The sequence below is a fragment of the Pipistrellus kuhlii genome, unplaced genomic scaffold (assembly GCF_014108245.1).
Source record: "Pipistrellus kuhlii isolate mPipKuh1 unplaced genomic scaffold, mPipKuh1.p scaffold_m20_p_6, whole genome shotgun sequence".
Lineage (NCBI taxonomy): Eukaryota > Metazoa > Chordata > Mammalia > Chiroptera > Vespertilionidae > Pipistrellus > Pipistrellus kuhlii.
Window position 1 is genome coordinate 53,893,445 of NW_023425562.1, and position 25,472 is coordinate 53,918,916.

Sequence of the window (25,472 nt, forward strand, 5' to 3'; positions counted from 1 at the left end):
CCAAGCAAACTAAGCAGCTTATTCAAATTTACTGTACAGTGACCTAACCTGAGTCAGTCACAGCGAAAGGCTTTATGTGTCTCAGCCTAAAGAGCCAGGTCAATGGATTTAGGTCAGAGGTACACAGTTTCGGCTTCACTCTTTCCAAGTTAACCTCTCAGTTGGCATTACCCAACAGTATCTTCACAAATTCCATACGCTCCTGGAGGTATCTTCTTTTAGGTTACCAACACATAAGGCGTCAAATTCCTTCTGAAGATGTATACATAGCACCATTAATTTCTAGATGAAGTAATGTGGGTGTAACCCTAGTCAAAATCATCAAATTGGGTTTATATAATGTCCACGTTGTGGTAGGTACTCTCAAGATCATACAAAAACTGCCCTCTTCCCATTAACTTATTTCGTATTGAAAATAGGAGCAAGTCTCCTTTTGAATTCATTTCTTACAGGAGAGAATTTTAAAAAGGAGAAAAAAATGGTGAAATTTTTCATATTTATTTTATAGCTTAAGATTGTGCTCCTGACATCTAAAATATACTTTCAAGAAAAAAAAAAAAAAAGAAAGAAAGAATCTCCCCATGGTCCTGCTGTATATCTCATGAGGAAATAAACCAAAAAGGCTATTTTCATAGGAGTTTGGCCAATCCTTGACTTCTGAAAGAACTCTCTCACAGTATTATGAGTATTTACAACAGCAGGAGGCTGAAAAATACAATGTGAAGAATAGAGGGGAAGAAAGAAATAGGCTGAGAAATAAGCACATTTGAAAAACAGTGAAAGACTTTTAAAAGACCAACACTAATTTAAGAAAGAAGTATCAGTACCTTATCATTTGAACCTAAAAGAACACATACCAGGGCAAGACAAATTTCAGAAGACATGACACTCTTGAAATACAGAATTTTATTTAGAAACTGCTTAAAGTAAAAAACAAAAACAAAAACAAAACCCTGTCAAGAAAGACCAGGTGGAAAATGGGTTCCCAATAAAATGGAATTTTAGGGCAACAAAAGTCTAAAGGCCACAAAAGAGAAATAGCACCACTGTTATTTGAACAATGGCTAGTTACTTGCATTTTTGGCATTGTTAATCACTGAATCTGGGTTTCTCTCTGAATTTCACACAGAGCATGCACTACACAACAATTTATTATAAAATACCTGCTTTCTACACACATTTTAGACAAACTACCACCATCAACAAATCAATACAATTACATCAGGGGCTGAACAAGCTCAGTAGTGGGTGACACACATTTTGCAGAATTCTGCCAAACAAAGGAACTGAATAGGCTGTAGGCAAAGCAAATTAGGGGTGTTAAGGAATGAAATAGTTTAAATATTAATAATTAATTCAGACATGGTACTGTATTTTCTGCAAAAGAAACTAACATTTAGTAACACGCTAACAAATTTCATCTCCAAAGAGATTAGTGCACTGGCAAAGTATTCTGATAACAGTGGAGGGCTGTGGACAGCAGGTACCAAAAACACCCAGCCTTGCAGATCTCAAGGTAGCGATGGCCTTCACTGATCACTCCCTTTGTCAGAAGTCCAAAAAGAACTTGCAGCATGATCACCTGCCTGCTGAACTTTCACTATAAGCAGCAAACTTTAAGGAGCTAAAGAGGAGTCCCCAGTGGGCAAGGGATGCAGAAAAACATGTTAAATGTAAACTTAAAAGACAGCAAAATGGGACACAAACCCCCATTCAAATCCCAGAGATGTGGGCAAGTCCCCAAAAGTAGTTGTTAGATTTTAAAACTGAACACACCTAATTTCCCAAAAAACACAATACACAGAAATTTCAGGGGTAACTTGAAAAATCATCAGAGAAATACTCAATGAATATCAAGCTATTCAACTCAAATATCTCAGGGCTGAAACATACCCTCTATTCATTCTGCCAACAATGCCTCTTGCTTCTTAGCAGAGATGCAATTGGTCAAGGACACCAAAAGGCTTTAGAGAGCAACTTTTTAAATTTTTCTTCTGGGCCAAGGTTAGGCCTATCAAGATTCAAGCAGCCCTGCAAGGCCTGTGAACAGCAAGTTCTAAAGGTGCCAAGGTCTGGCCCTTCCTTCCCAGACACAAGGGCAACACACAAACTCTCCTGTCAGGTTAAAATTTATATTTTAAAATATGCAAACGTAATTTAAATACTCTTAAGGCATTCATTTATTAAAACGTTCTCTGCCAAGATTTCACATTAGCTTAAAATTAAAATCAATCTTTACATTTCACTACTGAGGTATTCACCTCAGCGTATCACATAAAAACACCTTCTCTAGCAATCAGTGTTACAGCATCCATATGGTGAGCCCATGGTCAGCCTCTTTGTTCCATAAGTGAACCAACTAGATGTTAATACTGCTCTGCTACAAGGTAAAAGCTCCTAAGTCAAACTTATTGAAAAAAGAGTGAAACTTCTGCAAAGTGCACTTTAAGAAGAGGTACTTTTTGCTTATGAAAAGAAACCAGTGAGTCCTCTAAAAATAAAAAAGGGAGTATTTTACAGTTAAGCACATGATTTGGAGTGAAGAATTAGGATGTTGCTCTGCTGGTCCAAGCTGTTAATATTCTTCCTGTTCCTCCTGCGGGCCCCCTTCATCAGGTATCACAAAGCCTTCCTAAAATGGGAAAATGAGAGGAAAAGCTATTACTCAACAGTGAACGATCAGCTTCTAATGTGGGTTCACTTTCCTCAAATGTAAAGTCCTGCCTCTCCCACACACTTAGCATTTAATGGCATAGGCCAGGGGACCCTTATTTTATTCCTTAGGCAGAGGAATCACATCTTACAAAATACAAACTCTGAGCACAACCAAATGGTGATGGACGGGTATACATTGGCTTGATTATGATGATGATTTCACGTCAAGTTGACTTTATTATGTCAATTCTACTTCAGTAAGATTGTTTAAAAAAAAGTTAGCCCGGCTGGTGTGGTTCAGTAGTTGGGTGTCAACCCAGTCAACTTGCAAAACTTGCAAATCAACCATGGTTGATTCCTGGTCAGGGCACATGCCTGGGTTGTGGGCTTGATCCCCAGTAGGGGGTGTGCAGGAGGCAGCCGATCTGTGATTCTCTCTCATGATTGATGCTTCTACCCTTCTCTCTTCCTCTCCCTTCCTCTTTCTGAAATTGAAATTAAAAAAAAAAAGAAAAAAAGAAGAGAAAACATAAAGAAAAGGTACCCTCGACAATCCCTAAGGTCACCATAAATTTCAGTACTACCATCACCACTCAAGAAACTGTCTATAGGCAGTTTTTCCTTTATACATTACTTTGACTGTATTTAGAAATCCATGCCTGCTATGTAGGAGTGTTGTGGGTATTTTAAGTGTTCACACATAAACATGTCTGTACAAAAATAGCTGCAAGACTGACCGAACACTAGTATCATGGGAAATCAGATTTGGAACTCCCAACTCACACCAGCTCTAGGGCATTCTGGAATATACTAATGACTACAATAACATAAAAATTAGACTTCCCGCCCTAGCTGGTTTGGCTCAATGGATAGAACATCAGCCTGCAGACTGAAGGGTCCCAGGTTTGATTCTGGCCAAGAGCACATGCCTGGGTTGTGGGCTCAATCCCCAGTAGGGGTCATGCAAGAGACAGCCAATCAATTATTCTCTTTCATCATTGATGTTTCTCTCTCTCTCTTTCTCTCCCTTCCTAAAATCAATAAAATATATATTTTTTAAAATTAGACTTCCCTTCAACAATCTTTTTTTTTTTTTTTTTAACAAATCTCTATGGCCAAATTTACTTAAGATATGACTCAAGTAAAATAATACTCAAAAAATAAATTAAATAAAAGTAATACTCAGACTAGAACAAGAACCCCTATATCCTCATCTTTGTTTTCATTATCTGGCACAGAGCAAGCCTGAAATAAGAATTTACTTAACAAATTATTCACTTTTCTGTCATTTTAATCCCTCAAATTCACTCGATATGTTTGGAGAACAGAATTAATAACAGCATGAATCTTATATTTGTACTAGTATACCACATATATACTACAAAGTACTTAGACATATACTATAGACCTTGCTAGAAATTCAGAAAAATTGTAATATGGCCACTAAACAGTGGATACATCAAGATACCAAAACCTAAGTTGAAGAAAAATCAGTCTTCCCTGGTCAGCTAATACAATAATATCAGCAGATTCAGCCAGGAAACATGGCTCAAAGGTTGAGCGTAGACCTATGAACCTGGAGATCATGGTTCGATTCCCAGTCTGGGCACATGTGGACTCAATCCCCAGTGGGGGCCGTACAGGAGGCAATTGAGCAATAATTCTCAACATTGATGTTTCTCTCTCTCTTTCCTTCTCGCTTCCCCTCTGAAATCAAAATATATCTCAGCAGATTTGGCTGTGTAAACACATAGATTCCCAATAAACCTGACCACAAAGCACTTTGAGGAAATGGGAATCACACAATCTTGGGAGGGAGGAGCAAAGGTACACTCTGACAGCTGTGGGCAAAAAAGGACCAGGTGCCTGGTTCTCCAGAGCATGCAAGGGGTCCTGATAAAAACAGAGGCAACAACTCAGGCTGAGAGTTCTAAGCCGGTGGGTGTGGAGAGGGGATGGTGCAGCATGATCATTTGGTGGCACTCATTCCCTATCAGTAGCCACAAACTACAGATGCAGGGCAAACCAGCCACCTACTTCTTCCTATTCCTGCCTCAAGGGCTCACAGACCTCAAGGCAAAGGCTGAAGCTGGCAGAAGTGCCCTCTGGCTGACTTTGAAGAGTCAAAGATGAAGTCCTTTGTGAATGCTATGCTGGAACTCGACAAGCATCAGCAATGAGTTTGCCAAAACCAACCAGATAAAATGCATTTTCTCTTAGGTGGCAAAATGGCAAATATCCTCATGTCAAAACGTACATCTGTAGCATAGAGAATGTCCACAATCCTCTGCAATACAGGGTTGTTTTCCCCCTCGTTCTCCTGGCAAATCAATTCAATGTTCCTTAGCTTTCCAAAGTAGAAATCTCTTTCTTTCTCCAAGTCTTCGACAGTAAGTTTTAATACGTTGACCTGCACAAGACATTAAGAAGGGTGAGAAACTTGGCATTCATGTACCAGTCACATATCACACAAACATCTAACCCAAAGGAGATGTGGTCTTTCATCAAATTTTCTAACATGGACAAAAACCCTTTTCAGTTTAGTATCAATTTTCTCCAGCCCCAGATAAATAACATGGGCTTGTTCATGGCCGCCTTAAATATAATAATTCTCACAAAAGGGCAGATACCACCATGAACATTCAGGAACTTCTTAGGGATTGAGAAAGGATCTAGGAGAAGAAACTATGGGAGCCTGAGACAATTATAGAAGCAAAATCCATCCCACCAGGACTCAATCATACAATAAATTGAGTTCTTACCATTGGTCAATCAAGTTCATATATTTTTGTATGTGAAAGTCAATGGAAACAGAGGGTCTGGTCTAGGGGACAGGGTAGAAATGGCAAGCCAGGAGAGGAGGGGAAGACTAGTTAAAGATGACTAATACTAGCCAAAAACAGCTAGGTCTTAGGGAAGCCTGGGCACAGAAAACTCAATGGTTTTTTTTCTTCCACCCATCCTGTATACTGGGGAGAGGAGACCCTTAACTCAAAAGAAAAACATCTTCTGTGGAGTGTCCTGGGATCTGTCTCTCTTGAAGAGTCTGGAAAGGGAGAGAAGACAGCGGAGGTAGGGAACAAACCCCACCACGTTCCACTGCTAGCTCCCTCCATTGAGCATCTCATCTGCTCACCACACATGCAGCAGGAGCTTCTAGGAGCTCCACTGAGGGGCTCTCATTTCCACACAGGGACAACAAAGAAATCAATATCAGGCTTAGGCCAGGACTCTTAACTAGCCAAGAGTAATAAAAGTCATAACAATTCTCCTGGTCCTTTATGTATTTTAATCATGGTGCACCTTCATTCCAGTATTTTTAAATCTATGACATGTGAATTCACTTTAACTCTCACTAAATGTAAATTACAAGGCTTACTGTGCAGCATAAAATCGTCATGGAACTTACAGGCTAGGGGCACATGGAAAACCAAGCCAGGAAATCAAAGGTAAAGCAGATGGGAACAATTTGGGTAGCAAGGAATCTGAGAGCCAGAAGGCACCACAGAAATCCAGTCCGAACTCATAGCGGCAAAAACTGAAGTGAACAGCTGATCTAAGCTTCCCTTCAGCCTGATGAAGAAGCCAGACAAAACCAGAGGGATCAATGGTATATGTACAGAGATAATAATTTAATAAAAAAAGAAAAAAGAAAAGAAAAAAAAAGATTGAGAATTAAAAAAACAACAACAGAGGAATCAGTACTGCCCTATCTAGTTCCCCCTTCATAACCTGCAGTCAAGAATCATCCAGCTGGAACCGGTTTGGCTCAGTGGACAGAGCGTCGGCCTATGGACTGGAAGGTCCCAGGTTCAATTCCGGTCAAGGGCATGTACCTTGGTTGCGGGCACATCCATGGTAGGGGCTGTGCAGGAGGCAGCTGGTCGATGTTTCTCTCTCATCGATGTTTCTAGCTCTCTATCCCTATCCCTTCCTCTATGTAAAAAAAAAATGTGTGTATGTATGTGTGTGTGTGTGTGTGTGTGTATATATATATATATATATATATATATATATTTTTTTTTTTTTTTTTTTTTTTTTTTTAATGAATCATCCAGAGATGTGGAACAGGTGACTAGAACCAGCAAGACCATTCTATCAGACTTCTTTTTAATTTCAGAGAGGAAGGGAGAGAAATAAACATCAATGATGAGAATCATTGATCAGAATCATTGATCAGCTGCCTCCTGCACATTCCACAACCAAGGTTTGACTTAGTGGATAGAGCGTCAATCTACGGACTGAAGGATCCCAGGTTCAATTCTGGTCAAGGTCATGTACATTGGTTGCAGGCCCATCCCCGGTAGGAGGTGTGCAGGAGGCAGCTGATCGATGTTTCTCTCTCAACGATGTTTCTAGCTCTCTATCCCTCTCTTTTCCTCCCTGTAAAAAATCAATAAAATATATATTTTTTTAAATAAATAAATAAATAACACTTGAAGACCTATCTCACTATATTAAGACAAGGAACAGGAACCATAATAACCACAACTGCCATTACCCTGTTTATCCCAACACCATTCCAGGCACCTGACATAACATCAACTCATGGAATCCACTCAACTATCGTGAGCAAAGTATGATGAGACCACTTCACAGGAGGCAGTAAGTTCAGAGAGATTAACTGACTTGCTCCAAGTGGCAGAGCCAGGATAGTCCTCAAATCTATGCATCTCAAAGCCTGTGCTCCTCATACAGGACACCAGCTGCGCCTCTACCTCTTCTCCTCAGGGATCAAGATCAGCCTTGGGCTAGTCACCCAGACTCCCCACTATAACCCTCACTCTGTTTTTCTGAGACTGCTTCCTGTGTACATCCAGGCCTGAAAACCGACAGTTACAGGGAAGTCTCCTTAGTCTCCAGAACTTCTGCACTTCAGTGACAGCACTCAAAGCAGCCACACTGAGGAGGCTGGTGACCCAGTCACCCTGACACTCCTCAGGCACCTGGGACCATGAGCCACATGCAAATTAGAGAATAAGTTAGAAAACATGGTATTTGAGCAGGTTTTTCTATCCTGGTTTCCTAGATGCAGGGTCTGGGTCAGGATTAACATAAAGTTGTGACCCCCAGGTTTTAGGACGTGGCTTTTAGGAAATAAGAGAGTCCAACCTCAAATTCACTAAGATAACAAAGCATCACAATTTTATATTCTTATATTTTTATTGATTTTTTTACAGAGAGGAAGGGAGAGGGATAGAGAGTTAGGAACATCGATGAAAGAGAATCATCGATCAGCTGCCTCTTGCGCACCCCTACTGTGGATGTGCCCGCAACCAAGGTACATGCCCTTTACCAGAATCGAACCTGGGACCTTTCAGTCCGCAGGCTGACGCTCTATTTACTGAGCCAAATCGGTTTCTGCCAAAGCATCGCAATTTTAAAACGGGTTAATCAAGAGAATCATTCAAAAGCAAACAAACAAAATAACTACCAGGATTTGTGAGAAAATGTTTAAAAATCTAAAATTTGTTCTGATCCATAGACCTGACATGTATCTTCAGGATACTAATTAATCCTAAAGAAGACATTTCAAACCACTGACCTACTAAGAACAGAAGAATAGGCTTTTCATATCAGTTCCACTCTCAACTTGGATTTCAGCAGAGAAAACTGTAAAATCTTTTTTTAAATATTACTGAGAAAGAAAATCTCCTTTATCTTTCTCAGAGCAAAAAATTTAAGATACTCTGAATCCCACAGAATCCAGAGACATTCAACAGGGTTCTACTGTACAGGTGCGTTTCCAAACTAAGACATTGGTTTCTGTTACACTAACAGATCTCAGAAAGGCCCGACACCCCTCTCCTACCTCCACACTCACACTGCTCCCCACATAGCACCTGACAGGCTCACACATGTCAGGACCATGACTGTTTCAGCAAGCAGACAAAGTGGGTCTTCCCACAAGAACACGAACAAGCCTTTCTGGCTAGTGCAGCAAGTATCCTTTCCTCCAACATGACTCCAGTCTGGGATACAGGAGGGACCTACCTGCTGCATCAGTTCAGCTGCCTCGTCGTCCCCATTGCCCACACCAGGATTCTTTCGCACCACACCTGGGCCAGCCTTAGGGGTTGCAGTAGTTCTGTGTGTCGCAATGGGCCTCTGTGGAGCTGAGAGATCAGAGGTTTTTTTAAGAGCAGAAATTTCAAAATCAAAAAGAACCCGCCAGCCCTGGCCAGGTGACTCAGTTGGATGGAGCATCAGCTGTACACCAAAAGGTTTCCAGTTTCATTCCCAGTTGAGGCACATATAGGAGGCAACCAATCAATGTTGCTCTCTCCCAAATCAATAAACATATCCTCGAGTAAGGATTTAAATAAAAAACACCAGATGACAAGAGGAGGCTGTGACCAACTTCCCTTCACAGTAATGCAGGGACCCAATGTGGAGAGACCAGCATGTATGACAACCCCATGTTTGCCCAAAATGGTTTTTTATCCTTCAGTCACAATCTCTTGTGCTGGGAGTAAGTCCTCCTATGAGGTCTTTTTGTTGCTGTGGTGAATAGAACTATCATTTGAAAGAGGCACACACAGTTGATGTACCTTAATCCAGTTCCAACCAAATCCACCAGCAGGGCAGCTTCATGGCACAAAAGCAAACTTCATGCCAGTAGTGAGCTCACAGTTTCAGCTGCTGCTCTGCACTCATAGTTCCCCACCTGGAAAGTAAGATGCCTCCTAACTCAGAACCTCAGACTCCTTGTATTGGAAGAGCAGGGTGGTAGACTGCTCTTACAAGTAATTACTTCAAAGCCCATTATCTTGCTCACCTTTCAGAAGGTGGTTAGAAGGGTTAGGAGAGAAAGGGAGCACAGTGACCAGGATTTACAAACTTCTCTCAGTGGTACAGATACAAAAGACACATATTCTATGATCCCATTTATATCAGATCATATAAAAATTTAAAAGTACTCAATGTTCTTCTCTCCCTACCAGATGGATCAGCCTTTTTCTCAAGGTATAATGGGACCTTATATTCTTGTAAAGGAGGCATTAGCATCTGTAGAACATCCACCCTGCCCCCAAAGTATAGGTATCTATACTAATAAAAGGGCAATATGTAAATCTATCAGGATGCCCTCACAGTAACGACTGAACAGCAGGCTGTGTGGGGTGACCAGGCCAGCAGGGGAGTTAGTGAGGGAAGACCAAATGACTGAACAGCAGTCTGCATGGAATGACCAGGCCGGCACTGAGGGCAGTGAGGGGTGACCAGGCCAGCAAGGGGGCAGTGATGGGTGACCAGGCCAGCAGGGGGAGCAGTTGGGGGCAACCAGTGGGGGGGGGGGGGGGGGGGCAGGCCAGCAGAAAAGGGCAGTTGGGGTCGACTAGGTCGGCCCAGAGGAGGAGGGGGGCAGTAGGAGCAATCAGGCCATCAAGCAGAGACGGTTAGGGGTGATCAGGCAGGCAGGCAGGTGAGCAGTTAGGAGCCAGTGGTTCTGGATTGTGAGAAGGATGTCCAACTGCCAGTTTAACACTGCTGGTTTAGGCAGACATCCCCCAAGGGGTCCTGCATTGGAGAGGATGCAGGCTGGGCTGAAAGGACCAGGGTAACTGACAGGTAATTTTTATGAATGTGCACAAATTTCTGCACCAGGCCTCTAGTATTCTATAAATATACTACTACAAACACATTTTGGAAAACCTCCTGGCCAAGACTTTTTAGAGAAGGTCTCTAAAAAATAGACCCCCACCCCACCCCCCCTTGCCCCCCAGATTCTGCTGGCATCATAGCAAGCCAAAGCCACTTAACAGCTCAAGTTCTTAGGAGGGCAGGAAAGCTGTGAAGTAATGTACAGGAAGCTCATCTGCAGACAGAATAATGATGCAGAGAGCCAAGAACAGTCCCTGAGAGACCTAGAAAGCTCCTTCAGTTCCTGGGAGTGCAGGTCTTACTGTTATTGGGCTCTATATAATGTCCTTGTGTTCAAAGCTCTTTTTTGTGAGTTAACCTGCCTTGGCAAAACTGCATACAGTAACCTGTCCAGGCCTCAAAAGCAACTCTCTGGGGCACATATTCAAATTCCTGTTCTACATAGGAGGAAACTATAGGGCAGGTCAAGTAGGTTACAGAGACTTAAAAACAACCACAGGTCAGCCTGATGCCACATTCCATGGTCTTGCTACGTGGCTGTGACTAATCTATCCTTAAGCTCCCTTAGCCTATGGCTACTCAAAAATTCTGATTAAATGTTGAATGAATGAATAAATACCTGTAAAACTATTACTTGGAATTGATATTTCTGTATGGTTTTTACCTGCAGTGCTAGAGCTGAGAGGTTTCTTCGGTTTGTTCATAGCTGGAGCAACAAGGGAGGGAGCCACTGCAGTTTCTTGACCTTGTCTGGCAGCTACAGGGTCATAGTCTTTTCCATCATAGTTTGCATCAAAAAACTTCTTGAACCACTGAACGAATTCAAAATTGTCCTGAAACTTTCCTTTTACTAATCTGTCCACAGGAATTATCTGCAAAGAAACATCAAGACTGTTTAGCTCAAAGCAAGAGGCTTTTGGAAAGCATCAAACATGTCAATGCATCAATCAGTATAAAGCTCTGCTTACCAAGGAAAAAAATATAGTTTAGAGGCAAGAACTTACTATAAAGTAAGCCCCTGAACATTTATAGAGCAAATTTTACCTAGTTTGCCTTCCATAGAATAGTTCTCCAAGTCCATCAAAAAGAACCAGAAATGCAAAAGGAACAAGTGTCATATGTAAGTTCCATACACAATTCCAAGCACATCCTAAGAGATGTCATCCCACTATAAAAAGTAAGTCTCCTGTGTAACTTGCATGGCCACAGTGCCTGTCTTAAAGTTTAAAATCCAGAGCATAAACTAACCACAGGTATCTATAATAAACTTTTTTTTTTTTTAATTGTCTTAAAAGTAGATCGAGACACAAAATCAGTCTTAGGACAGATTTCTACAAAATGGTATACTTTTCAAGTAATTCCAATCCTATTAAAGCACACTTTAAGGATTCTGTAAGTTTTGTTATTATACAAGAATACTGTGTTATCAGATATTACTTCAAGTCATTAGCCAGAGTTTACTTTCAAGGATTCCAGTTGCAATAGTATTTTTATAAATAATATACGTAATGTGAACTACATCCTTCCCTCTGAGCAAATAAATACAAAATTATTTTGTATGGAGTAGAGGTATAGCTGAAACAAAACTAGACAGGAGTCGATAATTGTTGAGGTACATGGGGGATCAATGCACCATACTCTTTTTTACTTTAGAAATTTACCTTATTCAAAAAATTTAAATTCTACAAAAAGAAAAAGATAAATTACTGCATATAATAAACTGCATCTATTGTAGTTACACTATGCATGGTAACAAAATGATATTCTTACCATACACATGAGTATTTTATATAGTACAGAGACAAAACTAAAAGACTGATTTCAAAGTAAACAAAAACCAGACACACAAACAAAACAATTAGGGGATGATTACAAGCTTTACTAAAAATGAATTTTCCCCAAGAAATGGTTTAAAAGGAAAAACCCTTCAAATGGGTGAGGAGAGAAATTGCTTAATTTTGCAATAGTTACACATTATTTAACCATGGAGATATGCTCAAAGAAATGCATCGTTAGACAATTTCATCATTGTGCAAACAGCACAGTGTGCACTTACACAAACCTAAATGATACAGCTGACTACACACCTTAGCTATATGGTATAGCCTATTGTTCCTAGGCTATACGCCTGCACAGAACGTAAATATGCAAAAACATCACAGATCAAATCAAGCACAAGAGAGAATGATGCAAGAGATGTAAACACAGGATGTATGAAGCTGCTGCAGGCATGACTCAGCATGCTGTTTACAGCGAACTTTTTTAGTAGAAAGAGTTATGTACACTCTAAAATAACAATTAAATAGTAGTAAATTTATAAACCAGGAACAGTCATTTATTATCATTATCAATGATTATGTATTGCTCATAGTTATATGTACTACATACTAGACTTTTATACGACTGGCAGAGCAGTAGGTTTATTTACACCAGCACCACCAACTTTAATGCATTGTGCTACATGCTGCAATGTCAGGGACTTCACACCTAGCTTTGTCATGTCAACAGGTGGTCCTTCATTGACTGAAACACTGTTATGTCACGCATGACTCTAATCTATTATCTGCTAAAACAGGGATAATAGTTGTCCTAATGAAGTCTGGTTTAAGGTTATCTTCAAATAACCTTGGGGGCAAGAGGAAACTTCCCAACCCACAGGCATCGTCCCTGTATCCTGCTTTTACAAAGCAAGTATTTCTAGAAACTTCTCTATGCTTTACAAAATTGAGTCCAGATATTAAAGAGTTAGATCTCAGTAACAGAGATTAAACAGGTTGACTCCTATAGATGGTTGCTAACTTCACTATGAAGAAAGAACATAGTAAGGGAACTAGGGTAGGAGAGGATAGAGGAAAACTGTTCTCAGTAAGTTCTATGTTAACTAGAGAAAAGAAAAATATATAAATTGGGAAAAGAGCCCTAGCCAGTTTGGCTCAATGGATCGAGCGTCAGCCTGCGGACTCAAGGGTTCCGTGTTCGATTCCAGTCAAGGGCATGTACCTTGGTTGCAGGCACATCCTCAGTGGGGGGTGTGCAAGAGGCAGCTGATTGGTGTTTCTCTCTCATCAATGTTTCTAACTCTCGCTCCCTCTCCCTTCCTCTCTGTAAAAAAAAGTAAAATAAAAAAAAAATACACACACACACATATATATATTTTTATTTTTTATTTTTTTTTAATTGGGAAAACAACATGCCGAAGTCATGGGCCAGCAGCTGTATCCTTAATAACAATCACTAGTCAAGAAACAACCTTAAATGAAAGAATAAAATGTACCTACTTTGTCAACACCCATCCTCTTAAAACCTGCTTGTAGTATTTTGAAGTTCTGGATGTATTCATGTTCTAGCTTAGCTTGAAATTTCACTTTCTTCAAGGCAATGGAGCCAGGGAACAGCATGTCCATAAACTGACAATAGGCAGCCCCTGAATGAACAACAGAACAACAAAATATGCAATAAGTTATTAAACATTATTATTAAAGAAGCAGGGGGAAACTTACACCAAAGCCCCTTAACCCAGGTACAATTTTATAAAGTTATATACATATTTTTTTAATATATTTTATTGATATTTTACAGAGAGGAAAGGAGAGAGAGCGAGCTAGAAATGTCGATGAGAGAGAAACATCAACCAGTTGCCTCTTGCACACCCCCTACCGGGGATGTGCCCACAACCAATGTACATGCCCTTGACTGGAATCGTACGTGGGACCTTTCAGTCCACAGACCGACGCTCTATCACTGAGCCAAACCGGTTTCGGCAACCCAGGTACAATTTTAAAAGTTGTAAAGTGGACCTACAATACCTAAAAGCTTCAATACCACTTGTCTCTAAAGTCATTTTTAAAATCTATAACAAAACTGTGGTTTTGCCTGATCGGTTCTTCAACACATTTGCAACTTGGAAGACAGTGAAGGGACTTGGAAGGCAATGAGGGGAAAAGAAATATATGTTTCTATGAAATTTTAAAACTACTCTTTATTATAAACATTAAAAAAATGACAGCTGCAAATAGATATAGATATATATATAGATATATATAGATATATACTATATATATCTATATCTATATATATATATTTTTTTTATTATTTTTTTTTTTTTTTTTTTTTTAATGAATGCATAGAATTGAGAAAAGGGAAACAGAGGCTGACATTTTCTGATTTTTCCCAAGGACATAACCGCATCCTCATGAGCAGGAGGAGAGATTCCTAAGTATTTCAAATATCCATGTTCTGATGTTTAAAAGAATTTTTTTCTGCCGGGACCGGTTTGGCTCAGTGGATAGAGCGTCCCGGGTTCGATTCCGGTCAAGGGCATGTACCTTGGTTGCGAGCATATCCCCAGTAGGGGGTGTGCAAGAGGCAGCTGATTGATGACTCTCTCTCATCGATGTTTCTAACTCTCTCTCTCACTTCCTCTCTGTACAAAATCAATAAAATATATATAAAAAAAAAAAAGCTCCAGAGTAAGAACTCTCAATGTTTTAACTCACACACACACAGAAAATAGATGACTACTAAATGTAAGAGTATTCAGGCTTAAGGACTTGAGTAAGGACTGAGTCATCTACTTAGACCACATGTGTCAAACACAAGGCCCGCGGGCCAAATCCGTCCCGCCAGGCCTTGCAATGTGGCCCGCACCGCGCTGTCATCACTGCACTCCGCTGCGTTTCCATCACAATGACAGTTTATGACTGTTCAGTAAACCATTCGGCCCGCGATTTAGGCTGGATTTTAGATTTTGGCCCCTTCTCTGATTGAGTTCGACACCCCTAACTTAGAGGATGACTAAGTGTGAAAATAGCCCAGGTGGCCTGGCTCTGTGGTTGAGCTTTAACCTGTGAACCAGGAGGTCACAGTTCAATTCCCGGTCAGGGCATATGTCTGGGTTGTGGGTTCCATCCCTAGTGCAGGGTGTGCAGGAGGCAGCGAATCAATGATTCTTTTCTCATCATTGGTGTTTCTATGTCTCTCCCCCTCTCCCTCCCTCTCTGAAATTAATAAAATGTTTTAATCCTATAATATGCAAATAGACCAAACAGCAAAACAACAAATCAATGCATAATCTGCAAATGATATGCTAAAGCAATTCAACCATTCGCTATGACATGCACTGACCACCAGGGGGCAGATGCTCCAACACTGATAACACTGCTGCTGGGGTCCGGCTGATCGGGACTGAGAGAGATGGGCTGGACATGCTCCGACTGGGCACCAGTGCAGTCCCTCAGCCTGGCCTGCACCCTCTCGCAATCTGGGACCCCTCAGAGGATGTCGGAGAGCCAATTTCAGCCTGATCCCACAGACCACACCCCTTGGGAGGGCACCAGATGCAGGACTCATAGCTGGTGAGCACTGCTGTGGCAGCGGGAGCCTCTCCTGATCCGGACTGACTGAGCATGAGCCTCTGGCACAGTGGGCCCAGGATGAACGGGAGCAGCAGGTAGGAAATGCAGGTTGTGTTGGGCTGCAGATTTCGGCCCTATCCCTGCAGGCCACCCAGAGGGACCCACCCATGCACAAATTTGTACTCCATGCCTCTAGAGTGGAAATAAAGGACTGGGAGGAGTCATTAATGCAATCATTAAAAGTCATCAAGAAAATTAGCCGAAACTGGTTTGGCTTAGTGGATAGAGCGTCAGCCTGCGGACTGAAGGGTCCCGGGTTCGATTCCGGTCAAGGACATGCACTTTGGTTGCAGGCACATCCCTGGTAGGGGGTGTGCAAGAGGCAGCTGATCGATGATTTTCTCTCATTGGTGTTTCTAACTCTATCCCTCTCTCTTCCTTTCTGTAAAAAATCAATAAAATATAAAAAAAAGAAAATTAACGTAGGAAAAATAATCCTATTTTAATTTTAAAAGTAGGAAACAAAACTGTACGACACGTTTGTATATGTTACTACAACAATCTGTAATACCAACAGATTGGAAACAAACTAAATGTCCATTAACATGAACTGATCCAAGGAAAATTACAGTATTCCAGCCATAAAAGAAAGTAGCAAGGCATCTGATGATATATGGATATGGCACACTCTCCAGAATATACATTGTGATTAAATATGCTGCCATTTGTGAGAAAGGGAGGAATAGGTGCACAACACACACAGACACACACACAGACTATAGACTCTCTCGAGGCTGGCTACCCAGCTGATAACACTGGTTTCCTCTGGAGGGGAACTGGGTAGCTGGTAGACCCAGTTAAGAGGAAGACATCATTGTTTTATCTTTTTGTTCCTTTTGAATTTTAAACCATTTTAAGACTTTCAGTTATTAAAAAAAATAATAAAAATAATATATACATTATGTCAATTAAATTTAAAAAGTATAGGAAAATACTGAAAGTACAGCTAAAATGAGTAACCTTGGGCAAGTTGTTTAACCTCTCTTTGCTTCACTTACCTAAGTGTAAAATGGTATGGATACCCTGACCTCCCAGGTAATAGATGTAAAGCACTTTGGAAAGTGCCTGGCCTATAAGCACTCAATAAATAAAGCCATAACTAAGACAAAATGCAGCTAAAAGATAACAGTAACTGTCACTAACTTGTGGCATTACAGTGGAATATGGTTATGATTTTCTTAATGTTTCAATAACAAAGACTTAATCACTTATAATCAGAAGAAAAGTTTTTTGGGAGGCAACTAATCAATGTTTCTCTCTCTCACTGATGTTTCTCTCTCACCCTCTCTCTCTAAAAGTCAATTTAAAAACTTTTATATATGTGTGTGTATATATACACACACACACACATATGTATCTTCCAGTGAGGATTAAAAAAAAAAAGGTCAGGGGGGAAAAAATGAGGAACATTTGTAATAATATGAACAATAAAGATTTATGTAAATTTAAAAAAAAGTCTCTTAGAAAGGCTGCAGACTAATGTGGTAGAACAAGAAAGAAGTGAGGGTGGGGGAACTCAGAGGGAACCTAGTGCCCAGTCAGGGGCCACTGCGGCAGCAGTGGGCAAACTGATAGGGGCTGGATCTGAAACACCCTTCGGAAGACATACAGAACTTTGTGAATTAGACTCAGATGATTCTCAGGCGACACTAGAATGGTGAAATCATGGCCCCCACTAAAGTGTTTGAAAAAGGGAGTCAACTTGAGGAGAAAAAGTGGGGTAGGCCTGGTTAAGAATGTGGTAACACACCCTCATGAGCAAGACTGACAAGCTGTTTTTTAGCTGGGGAAAAGGAAATCTAGCATCTGCCTGGGAGCATGTGAACTCTCCTATTCTGTGCAGCACAGGAACAATGGAGAGGCCAGGCTGGAGAGGAGAAGGCAGAAGAGAGGGGAGCCAAGAACTCTTTCAGCGAGGGACACTCGGCATGTTCAACGCACGTTGCTCGGCCCCTGGAGAAGTGCAGAGGGGCCTGAATATGGAAATAGAACTGAGGAAAAGGGAATGGGTGACAAAAGGCAACCAGTATCCCTTTTTGAAACAAGCAATCCCTCATCAAAATCCTTCTCTGTGATCAGGTTTCTTTTCTTGAGGTCTAGCTTTCCAAAGCAGGGAACTACAGAATGTAGTGAATCTTGAACAACCTACCAACTCTGTCACTGAAAGTTATCCTCAACATATCTCACTACAAGAGCCAAGCCAATGCTCATTTCACTGATAGGGGGAGGGGAAGGAGAGTCCACAATACTGACAAAATTCAGCCATTTCACAGGCAGCCAGCACATTTAATAGTATAGGTACCCCAAGAGGAAAACCTAGTCCTACCTTCTAAAGCTGGTATTTGGCAGGGAATTTAAATCTGCTTGATCCTCTTCTCATCAGAGCTAAGAACAGGAAGAACTAGGCGCCAGAGTTAAGGACTCTTGGGATTCTGCTTTGGCCTCAGCACACACAAGGATCTGAGGAGCCTCACTTTTTCCTAGACTCCAACCCCCTGGCAGCAGGCCCTCTTCAGGGACACAACAGTGTCTGTCGCTATTCCTGTTGGGTCTCTGACTGGAAGCTGAGACCAGGTTTTCTAAGCATTAACATGAAACACAATGCAACCATCTACATACTCTGAGAGAAGCCCTAAGCAGCTGACAAGAGAAGAAATAGTATGAATGAATAAATGTTTGCTTACAAATCACAGTTAAGTGTCCTGCACTTACCACTTTGTACTGGGGAAAGGCATTTTATCCAGAGCAAGAAAAGTAACAACCAACAGGCAAGTTAAAATTCTTCACATAATTTTTTAAATATATTTTTATTGACTTCAGAGAAAGAAAGGGAGAAGGAGAGGGAAAGGGAGAGAGACAGAAACATCAATGATGGGAGAGAATCATTGATAGGCTGCATATCCCCTTACTGAAAATGGAGCCCACAACCTGGGCATGTTCCCCGACGGGGGAATCAAACTGTGACCTCCTGGTTCATAGGTCGATGCTCAACTACTGAGCCACACCGGGGCAGGCTTGTCACAGATTTTTAATGAGATAATATTGTTGTAATTAATTATATGTAATCTACATTTAACTCTTTCAAATGCCTTAAAAAAAAAAAAGATATAATGTGTATACATCAGAAAGAGTGTGGGCTGTGTAGTCAGAAAAATCTGGGTTCAAAACCAGCCATGCCCCATGGACATTCCCCATACTGTAAAAGAAAGTCTACACTTAACCCCGGGGTCTAGTAAAGAACCCGTATCTGACAGCTCTTTTTACAGGTGAGCCTCACAACAGCCCAGTTTACAAATGAAGAACTAGAACTTTAAGGAACTCCAAAGTCAAAAGGCTCAGAGCAAACCTAAGCCCCGTCCTATCATGACAGCTTCCTGTCTGAATGAGATAAATCTGGAGCCAGATCAGCACATGCACAACTTATTTATACATGAAAAGAGATTAAGTGAAATATACTTTGGTACATATTTACAGAAAGAAGTAAATTTAGGGGGAAATTGGTGAAAAGGCCAGCTCCAATGAAAACTAAGATGTTCTCATCCACACATTAGTCATAAATCACGGGTCAAACAAGTGCATTAAAAGCCTCAATTAGAAATGTGGTGAGAAAACTGAGAAAACTAATAGGAACTGGGAGGAAAGCAGTCCAGATTTAAAGCTAACAACCTGTACTTCTGACTAACAAAGTAACTCATGTTTAATCAGCATGACTCTCGGGCACCAGTGTTTCACTGAACAACTTCACATGGAGCTTCCTCTGACCGTCTGTAAAACTGAGATTAAGCTTCACAGGGGAAGTAACAAAACGAGCTAATGAAACCAAGACTAAGACACAGTTAAAAAATAAGGAAGTACAAAGCTGAATAATTTTTTAAAGTCGTATAAATGAGAGCAATAATTTTAAATTGATCCAAACAGCACCAGTCAGTAAAGGAAAAGTCTGGAGTAAGTAGGGTACAGGGGCTGAAGAGCCTGGCTCTTCACTGGAATGGATGTTCAAGTCTCAATCTTGTTCTTGGCTGTATAACTCTGGACTTACTACTGTTTCCCTAAGCACATTTCCTCATCTGTAAAACAGATTAATAAACATCCCTATCTCATGGAGGTATAGTAAGAATTAAATGAAAATATACTTAAAAAGCATTTACATAACCCGGGAACACAAGTGTTCAATTAAATGATTGCTTTCATTTCTAGGAGAATCTAAGGATTCTAATTCTCTATCCCACAAACAATGGAAGAATTTAAGTAGCAGAGAATACATATCTCATCTTTCTTCCGGCATATTCTTGACCTCACCTCCTATCCTGTAGTAAATTTACTTTTGATAACCCTAACACATTTCTTATGTCAGGTCAATCGGGTAGACAGCAGAACTCTCAAAAGGTGAGACAGAAGGAACTAACCCTGTGGACACCCTGATTTTGACCTTGAGCTTCCAGAAGTGACAGAATAATACACTTCTATTTCAAGCAAACAAAAATAAAAGGGGGGAGAGGGGGTTAGACAGAAGTCTTTAGAGACAGTAGAAACAGATAAGACCTTTATGAAAAATACCAAGAACCTAAAGTTCATACCATCTTAACTAGTAATTCCATTTATAGGAATCATTGAGGAAATAAACAGAGATAAGATTTATGCTAAAGGATTCTTAACCTAGTCATAATCACAATGGAAAAATTAGAAATAACCTAAAATGTCCAAAAATTGGTAAGATATTAAACAACTGCAGCATAGCTATAGAAAAAAATATCACATATTCATTAAAAATAATTAATACAACAAGAGTAAGTGACACTAAAGGATATCCACAGTACAAAGCTTAGCAGAAAAAGTGCACGGAAAGGTAAAAATCTGAACAGTGGCTTTCTCTGAATAATAAACTACAAGCATTTTTTTCCTTCTTCTAGTTTTCTAAATGTTGTATCATTCGTATATACAGAAACAAAACGTGTTTTTCTTCTTTTTTTAAATCATTACCTCTCTGCCAAATTTTATTAAATAGAAGTTCAATAAAATTGTGGCTGAAATGGCATTTATCTGACTTTGGTCTTGTGCTACTTGGAATAAGAAATGCCATAGATAGGCCCTGGCTGAGAGGCTAAGTTAGTTAGAGTGACATCCCGATATGCCAAGGTTGCAGGTATGATCCCCAGTCAGGGCACATACAAGAATCAACCAATGAATGCATAAATAAGTGGAACAACAAATCAATGTTCCTTTTCTTCCCCTCTCTCCTTTCTTCCTTACCTGTCTCTTTCCCTAAAATCAATCAATAAAATTAAAAACAAAAAAAGAAATGCCACTGATAAACTAATTAGAACAAGTATAATTACTGTCCTCAAAACATTTCAAATCTAAACGTGAAAGAGCATAAAAGAGACTTGGGGATAAGCTGCAGGCCTCATAATTCAGTTTCTAAGGCCAGAGATGGAGGACTGACAGGCCAGCCAGAAGCATGCTCTTTTTAAGTGCATTTCTTTCAGAAGTAATACCAGGGCAGGGCTGAGAAGAAATGGGGCAGGCCTAACATAAAATCTGAACCTGTGGCTTTTGCAGACAAACACAGACATGCACATTCCTGAAGGACCTATAGGCTTTCCTAGAAAAGTAGTCTAGTGGATTTCTCTTACCTGAGCACAACTGTTCTACCTTTGTCAGATTCAACTGCAGGGACTCATTAATCCAAGCCAGCATGTCATGTCGACTTAGGTTATCACTGGTGACTGACGTTGAATATACGTTCACTGCCATCTTCTATAGCATGTGAGAAAAAGAAAACAGTTTGCATTATTAAGCATGCAAAGGAGAGCAAGCATTTCCTTCCTACACATCACACAAGACTTGTGGGAACTCTCAATTTTTAAGTCTCACCTTCTTTCCCAAAAGGCCAAATCAGAGACACCAGCATTCTAGCCAAGAGCCTGGACTAAACATGACCTGAAATGACTTGCCCAACAACAGCCAGCCTAAAATTTAGGCCCCATTTTAATGTGATTGATATAAAATTTTAAGCTACAATGAATATTAAGTAAAGGGAAGTTTAAATGTTTTATGAAGGGAGGCTGATGTACAAACAAGAGCATTCTATTTAGAAAATATCAGTTAAAACTTATCCATTAACATATTAAAACTAGAGGCCCAATGCACAAATTCATGCATGGGTGGGGTCCCTCAGCCTAGTTGGCTATTGGGACCAATCAGGGCCAGCTGGCCAGGGGCGGGGACTGAGGGAGGTTGGTCAGCCAGCCAGGGGGTTAGGACCACTGTGGGAGCACACTGACCGGGGGCAGCTCCTGCATTGAGCGTCTGCCCCCTGGTGTCAGTATGCATCATAGCAACCAGCCGACCAGTTGTTCAGTCAACCGGTTGTAATGGTCGCTTAGGCTTTTATATATATACTAGGCACCTGTTGCAGGAATATTCCTGCAACACTTCCGGTGGGCTTCCCTCCCTCCATCCCACCTCTCCCACTGTGGCGGGCAGGGCGGGGTGGGTGGGTCAGATGGGGGGGGGGGTGCGCTCAGAGCAAAATCAGAACCACCATAAGATCCCATGCTGTCTTGTGGCACTTCATTCCCTCCACCCAGTGACCAGTGTATGAGTTGTTCTTCCTACCCACCCCTGTCTTTTGTACAAGGCTGCTGCAAGCCTCATGACATAGCTATAGAATGTGAAGGCTGAAGAAATAGAGATCTACTCATTCAATCCCTTTTTATGAGCAGGTGACTGAGGTCTGGAGAGGTAAATGACTTACCAAGTTTGTGCCCTCACATCCCACACAACTCTTGGCAGAGTGCCTTGCATACAGTAAGAGCTCATTAAAAGTTACTTGTTTTTTCAGGTTGACAGGACATTGTCAAAGAGGGGAAAAATGTATCTAAATGTTTGCTTCTGAAAAAAATGTAAACTTTTTTCAGAAGCAAACCATCAATTAACACTTTTATAATCTTAAACTCAAATGTTAAAGCTGTAATAAAGAACCAGCATAATTTAGCTCCTGATTCCACTGGGAAATTAATCCCCACATTCCCACAGCAATTCATTCAAACCTCTATGATAGGCATTATTGCACTGCACCATCATTATCTCTTCATTTCTGAATCACTCCAGGACCAGATTTGGGCCAGAAGGCAATTTGCTTTATGCAAAGAACTGAGGATTTCAAGCAAGGACCCGAATTTGAACTTGAGGATGTCATTCATTAGCTGTAGGACGTTGGGTAAGTTACTTAACTTCAATGCACCTCAGTTACGAATTAATGCCACCTACTTGAGAAGGATGAGGTTTAAATGAAATAGATACATAAAATATTTGGCATGCAATCTGATACAGAATATTAGGTCCAGGACAGGGAGGGATCTTGTCTCATTCATCCTAACTTCAGTGCAAAAAACAAAGACCTGCCACCACCATCTTTCAGCTGGATCAACTGCCACAGCGTTCAAATTAGTCTCAATCTATTCTTACAAAGCAGCCAGAGATAATTTTCTGAATCACAAATTAGATCAAATGGCTCCCTGTTTAAAATCCTTGAATGAACAAATGAATTATAAGAATACTGAATTGTGTGTAAAACACTATTATCAGGTACCAAAGGACACATCCAAACAAAAAAACATGGTCCCAGACTGAGCATTTGTAATCTATTTTGGTGACATTCATGCATACATCAGGTATTGTGTGTGTTGTGCTACCAAAAATGTAAGCAGCTGGTTAAGCCACGTGTGACTGCTGACCACACCTCAGCTCAGCAAAACATTAGTGGCCTTTCATCATCATATAATTTTAAACTCTTCATTAGCAGTACATTCATACTGGGTACTATGTGCTTCAAAAACTCTACAGCCACTAAATACATGACGTTAGGCACTCTGTGGATGTGCCATAAACATCGACTGACTTAACCAATTAACTGGTTTTCCCAGGCAGTCAATACAGAGCCCAGTTCTTATGAGCTACAGCTCCCCCTTCCTCCATAAGTATACCATTGCTTGGTCTCAATGGATGGACCCCATGACCACCCCATAAACTTCACCCTTAAATGCCTCCTTCAGCCAAGTTTCTTCTTGCCTCACCCCAGAAGCTCTCCTCCTTCACCAGTTCTCCTAGAAGGCTCCCAAACTCATTTTGATCCAATGCTAGCTATGAGCACCTGGAGAAGGAGATACCACCAGAAAAAAAGTGATGTGACCCTGAATAAACATCTCACCTTTTGGATCAAAATGGCTCACCTGTAAAAGGTGAACGATATCTTCTGCAAAACATTGCAATGAGGATTAAATGAGAATCTAATTGAAAACATTCCAGTGAAAAGTACATCATGTCCTAGGCTTTCCTATGAACCAGAAACGGTGCTAGTCACTGACAAACCAGGAAAAATGACACAATGGTATGACACATGCTCTCTCTAGGTCTGGACCTCAGAGAGGCAGTGGAATATAGAGGTTAAGAGCCTGGAATTGGGAGTCCCAGAAGTGGGTTGGGCCACTTGCTGGACAGCATAAAGCAGATATCTCCTCCTCTAAGAATCTAAGTCCATTCATTTATAAAATGAAGATGCTATCTCTTCTAGACAGAGTGATATATTAAATGACATAATGCCCCATCAAGCACTTAACACGATGCCTGACACTTAGCAAGTGCCCAATTAGGAAATAATTATTATTATTACTACTCTTTGAGACACCCCATCAGAGGTGGATGCCAGTCCTGGTGTATCCTTCAATGGGACTCAGGATCCTCATCCGCCAAATGGGGCAGAGACCAAGCTCTGCCCTGTAGTACCCCTAGGGCAGCTGTGAAGCAGGCATTGGAAAAGCACTGTTCATATATTGTCTTCCTAGTAGTTGTATGAAATTATCCTGTCCAGGTATGCATCTTCTACTTCCTGTCTCCCCACCACAATGTAGACTCCTAGAAAGGACTTCAGGCCTTTGCCCTCTGCTCCTGGTGTATAGCCAGAGCTTAGCACAGTGCCTAGTACCTTTCAGGCACTCACCAAAAACCCAATTAAGAAAGGAAGGAGTCCATTGAGCTGGCTTGGTTTCTGTTATGCACGGCGTTATAGTTTTCTGTATTATCCTTTTCCCCATTTCACAGATGAGGAAACTGAAGCCCAGAGAGGTTAGAGCAGCTGCCCAAGGTTACACAGCAGGGAATCGAACCCAGGTCTGAATCAAAATCCGAACTTTTAATCATCAGGAAACACCGCCTACTACAGTGGGGGTCCCCAGAGCTCCCGTCAGGCCTCACTTCAACAACACATACCCCCCAACCGAGTCGGCCACCCCGGAACCTCCCGCCACCTCGGGCCCGATTCCACACCTCGGGCCGGATTCCACACCTCCGCCACGACCCAGAAGCCCCCACGCGCCGTGGGGCAGCCCCGCTTCCGGTCCTAAACCCCACCCCCTGGGGCATAGAGAAGCGCGCGCCCCCCAGTCCGCGCGCGCCGGGTCACGGCCCCGCCCTTCCCCCCCACCCGGCCGAACCGTGCCGCCGCGAGGAGCGGCCCGAGCACCGTCTGCAGGACCCGCCGGCGTCTGCTCAGCCCAAGGCCCACAGAGCCGGCCCCGCGCCGCCTGGCTGCCGCCCCGTGCCCGCTGCCCCGTGCCCGCCTGCCGGCTCACCGGCTCGCGGCGGAACCACGTCCACTGCCGTGCCCGGCTTCGGTTCCGTCTTCGTCTCGTTCAAACCGCCCGACCCCGCCCGCCCGCGCGATGACCTCACACGCACCCTCCCCGTTACGCATCGACGTAAAAGCTCGTCATCGTCCGCCGGCTCCTTTTATAGAGACTC

At 41.6% G+C, this 25,472-nt stretch overlaps 1 protein-coding gene across 1 annotated transcript; it reads right to left on the bottom strand.

Annotated features, from left to right (window-relative positions):
* Positions 1 to 888: 888 nt before the first annotated feature.
* MAPRE1 (microtubule associated protein RP/EB family member 1) lies at positions 889 to 25,458 on the bottom strand. Its single transcript, XM_036419977.2, has 7 exons — positions 25,304 to 25,458; positions 21,305 to 21,428; positions 13,536 to 13,681; positions 10,922 to 11,129; positions 8,650 to 8,771; positions 4,913 to 5,065; positions 889 to 2,632 (listed from the first exon to the last, which is right to left on the bottom strand). Exons 2-7 carry the CDS (start codon positions 21,423 to 21,425, stop codon positions 2,576 to 2,578), a joined length of 807 nt encoding a protein of 268 aa, XP_036275870.1. The 5' UTR covers positions 21,426 to 21,428; positions 25,304 to 25,458; the 3' UTR covers positions 889 to 2,575.
* Positions 25,459 to 25,472: the final 14 nt, after the last annotated feature.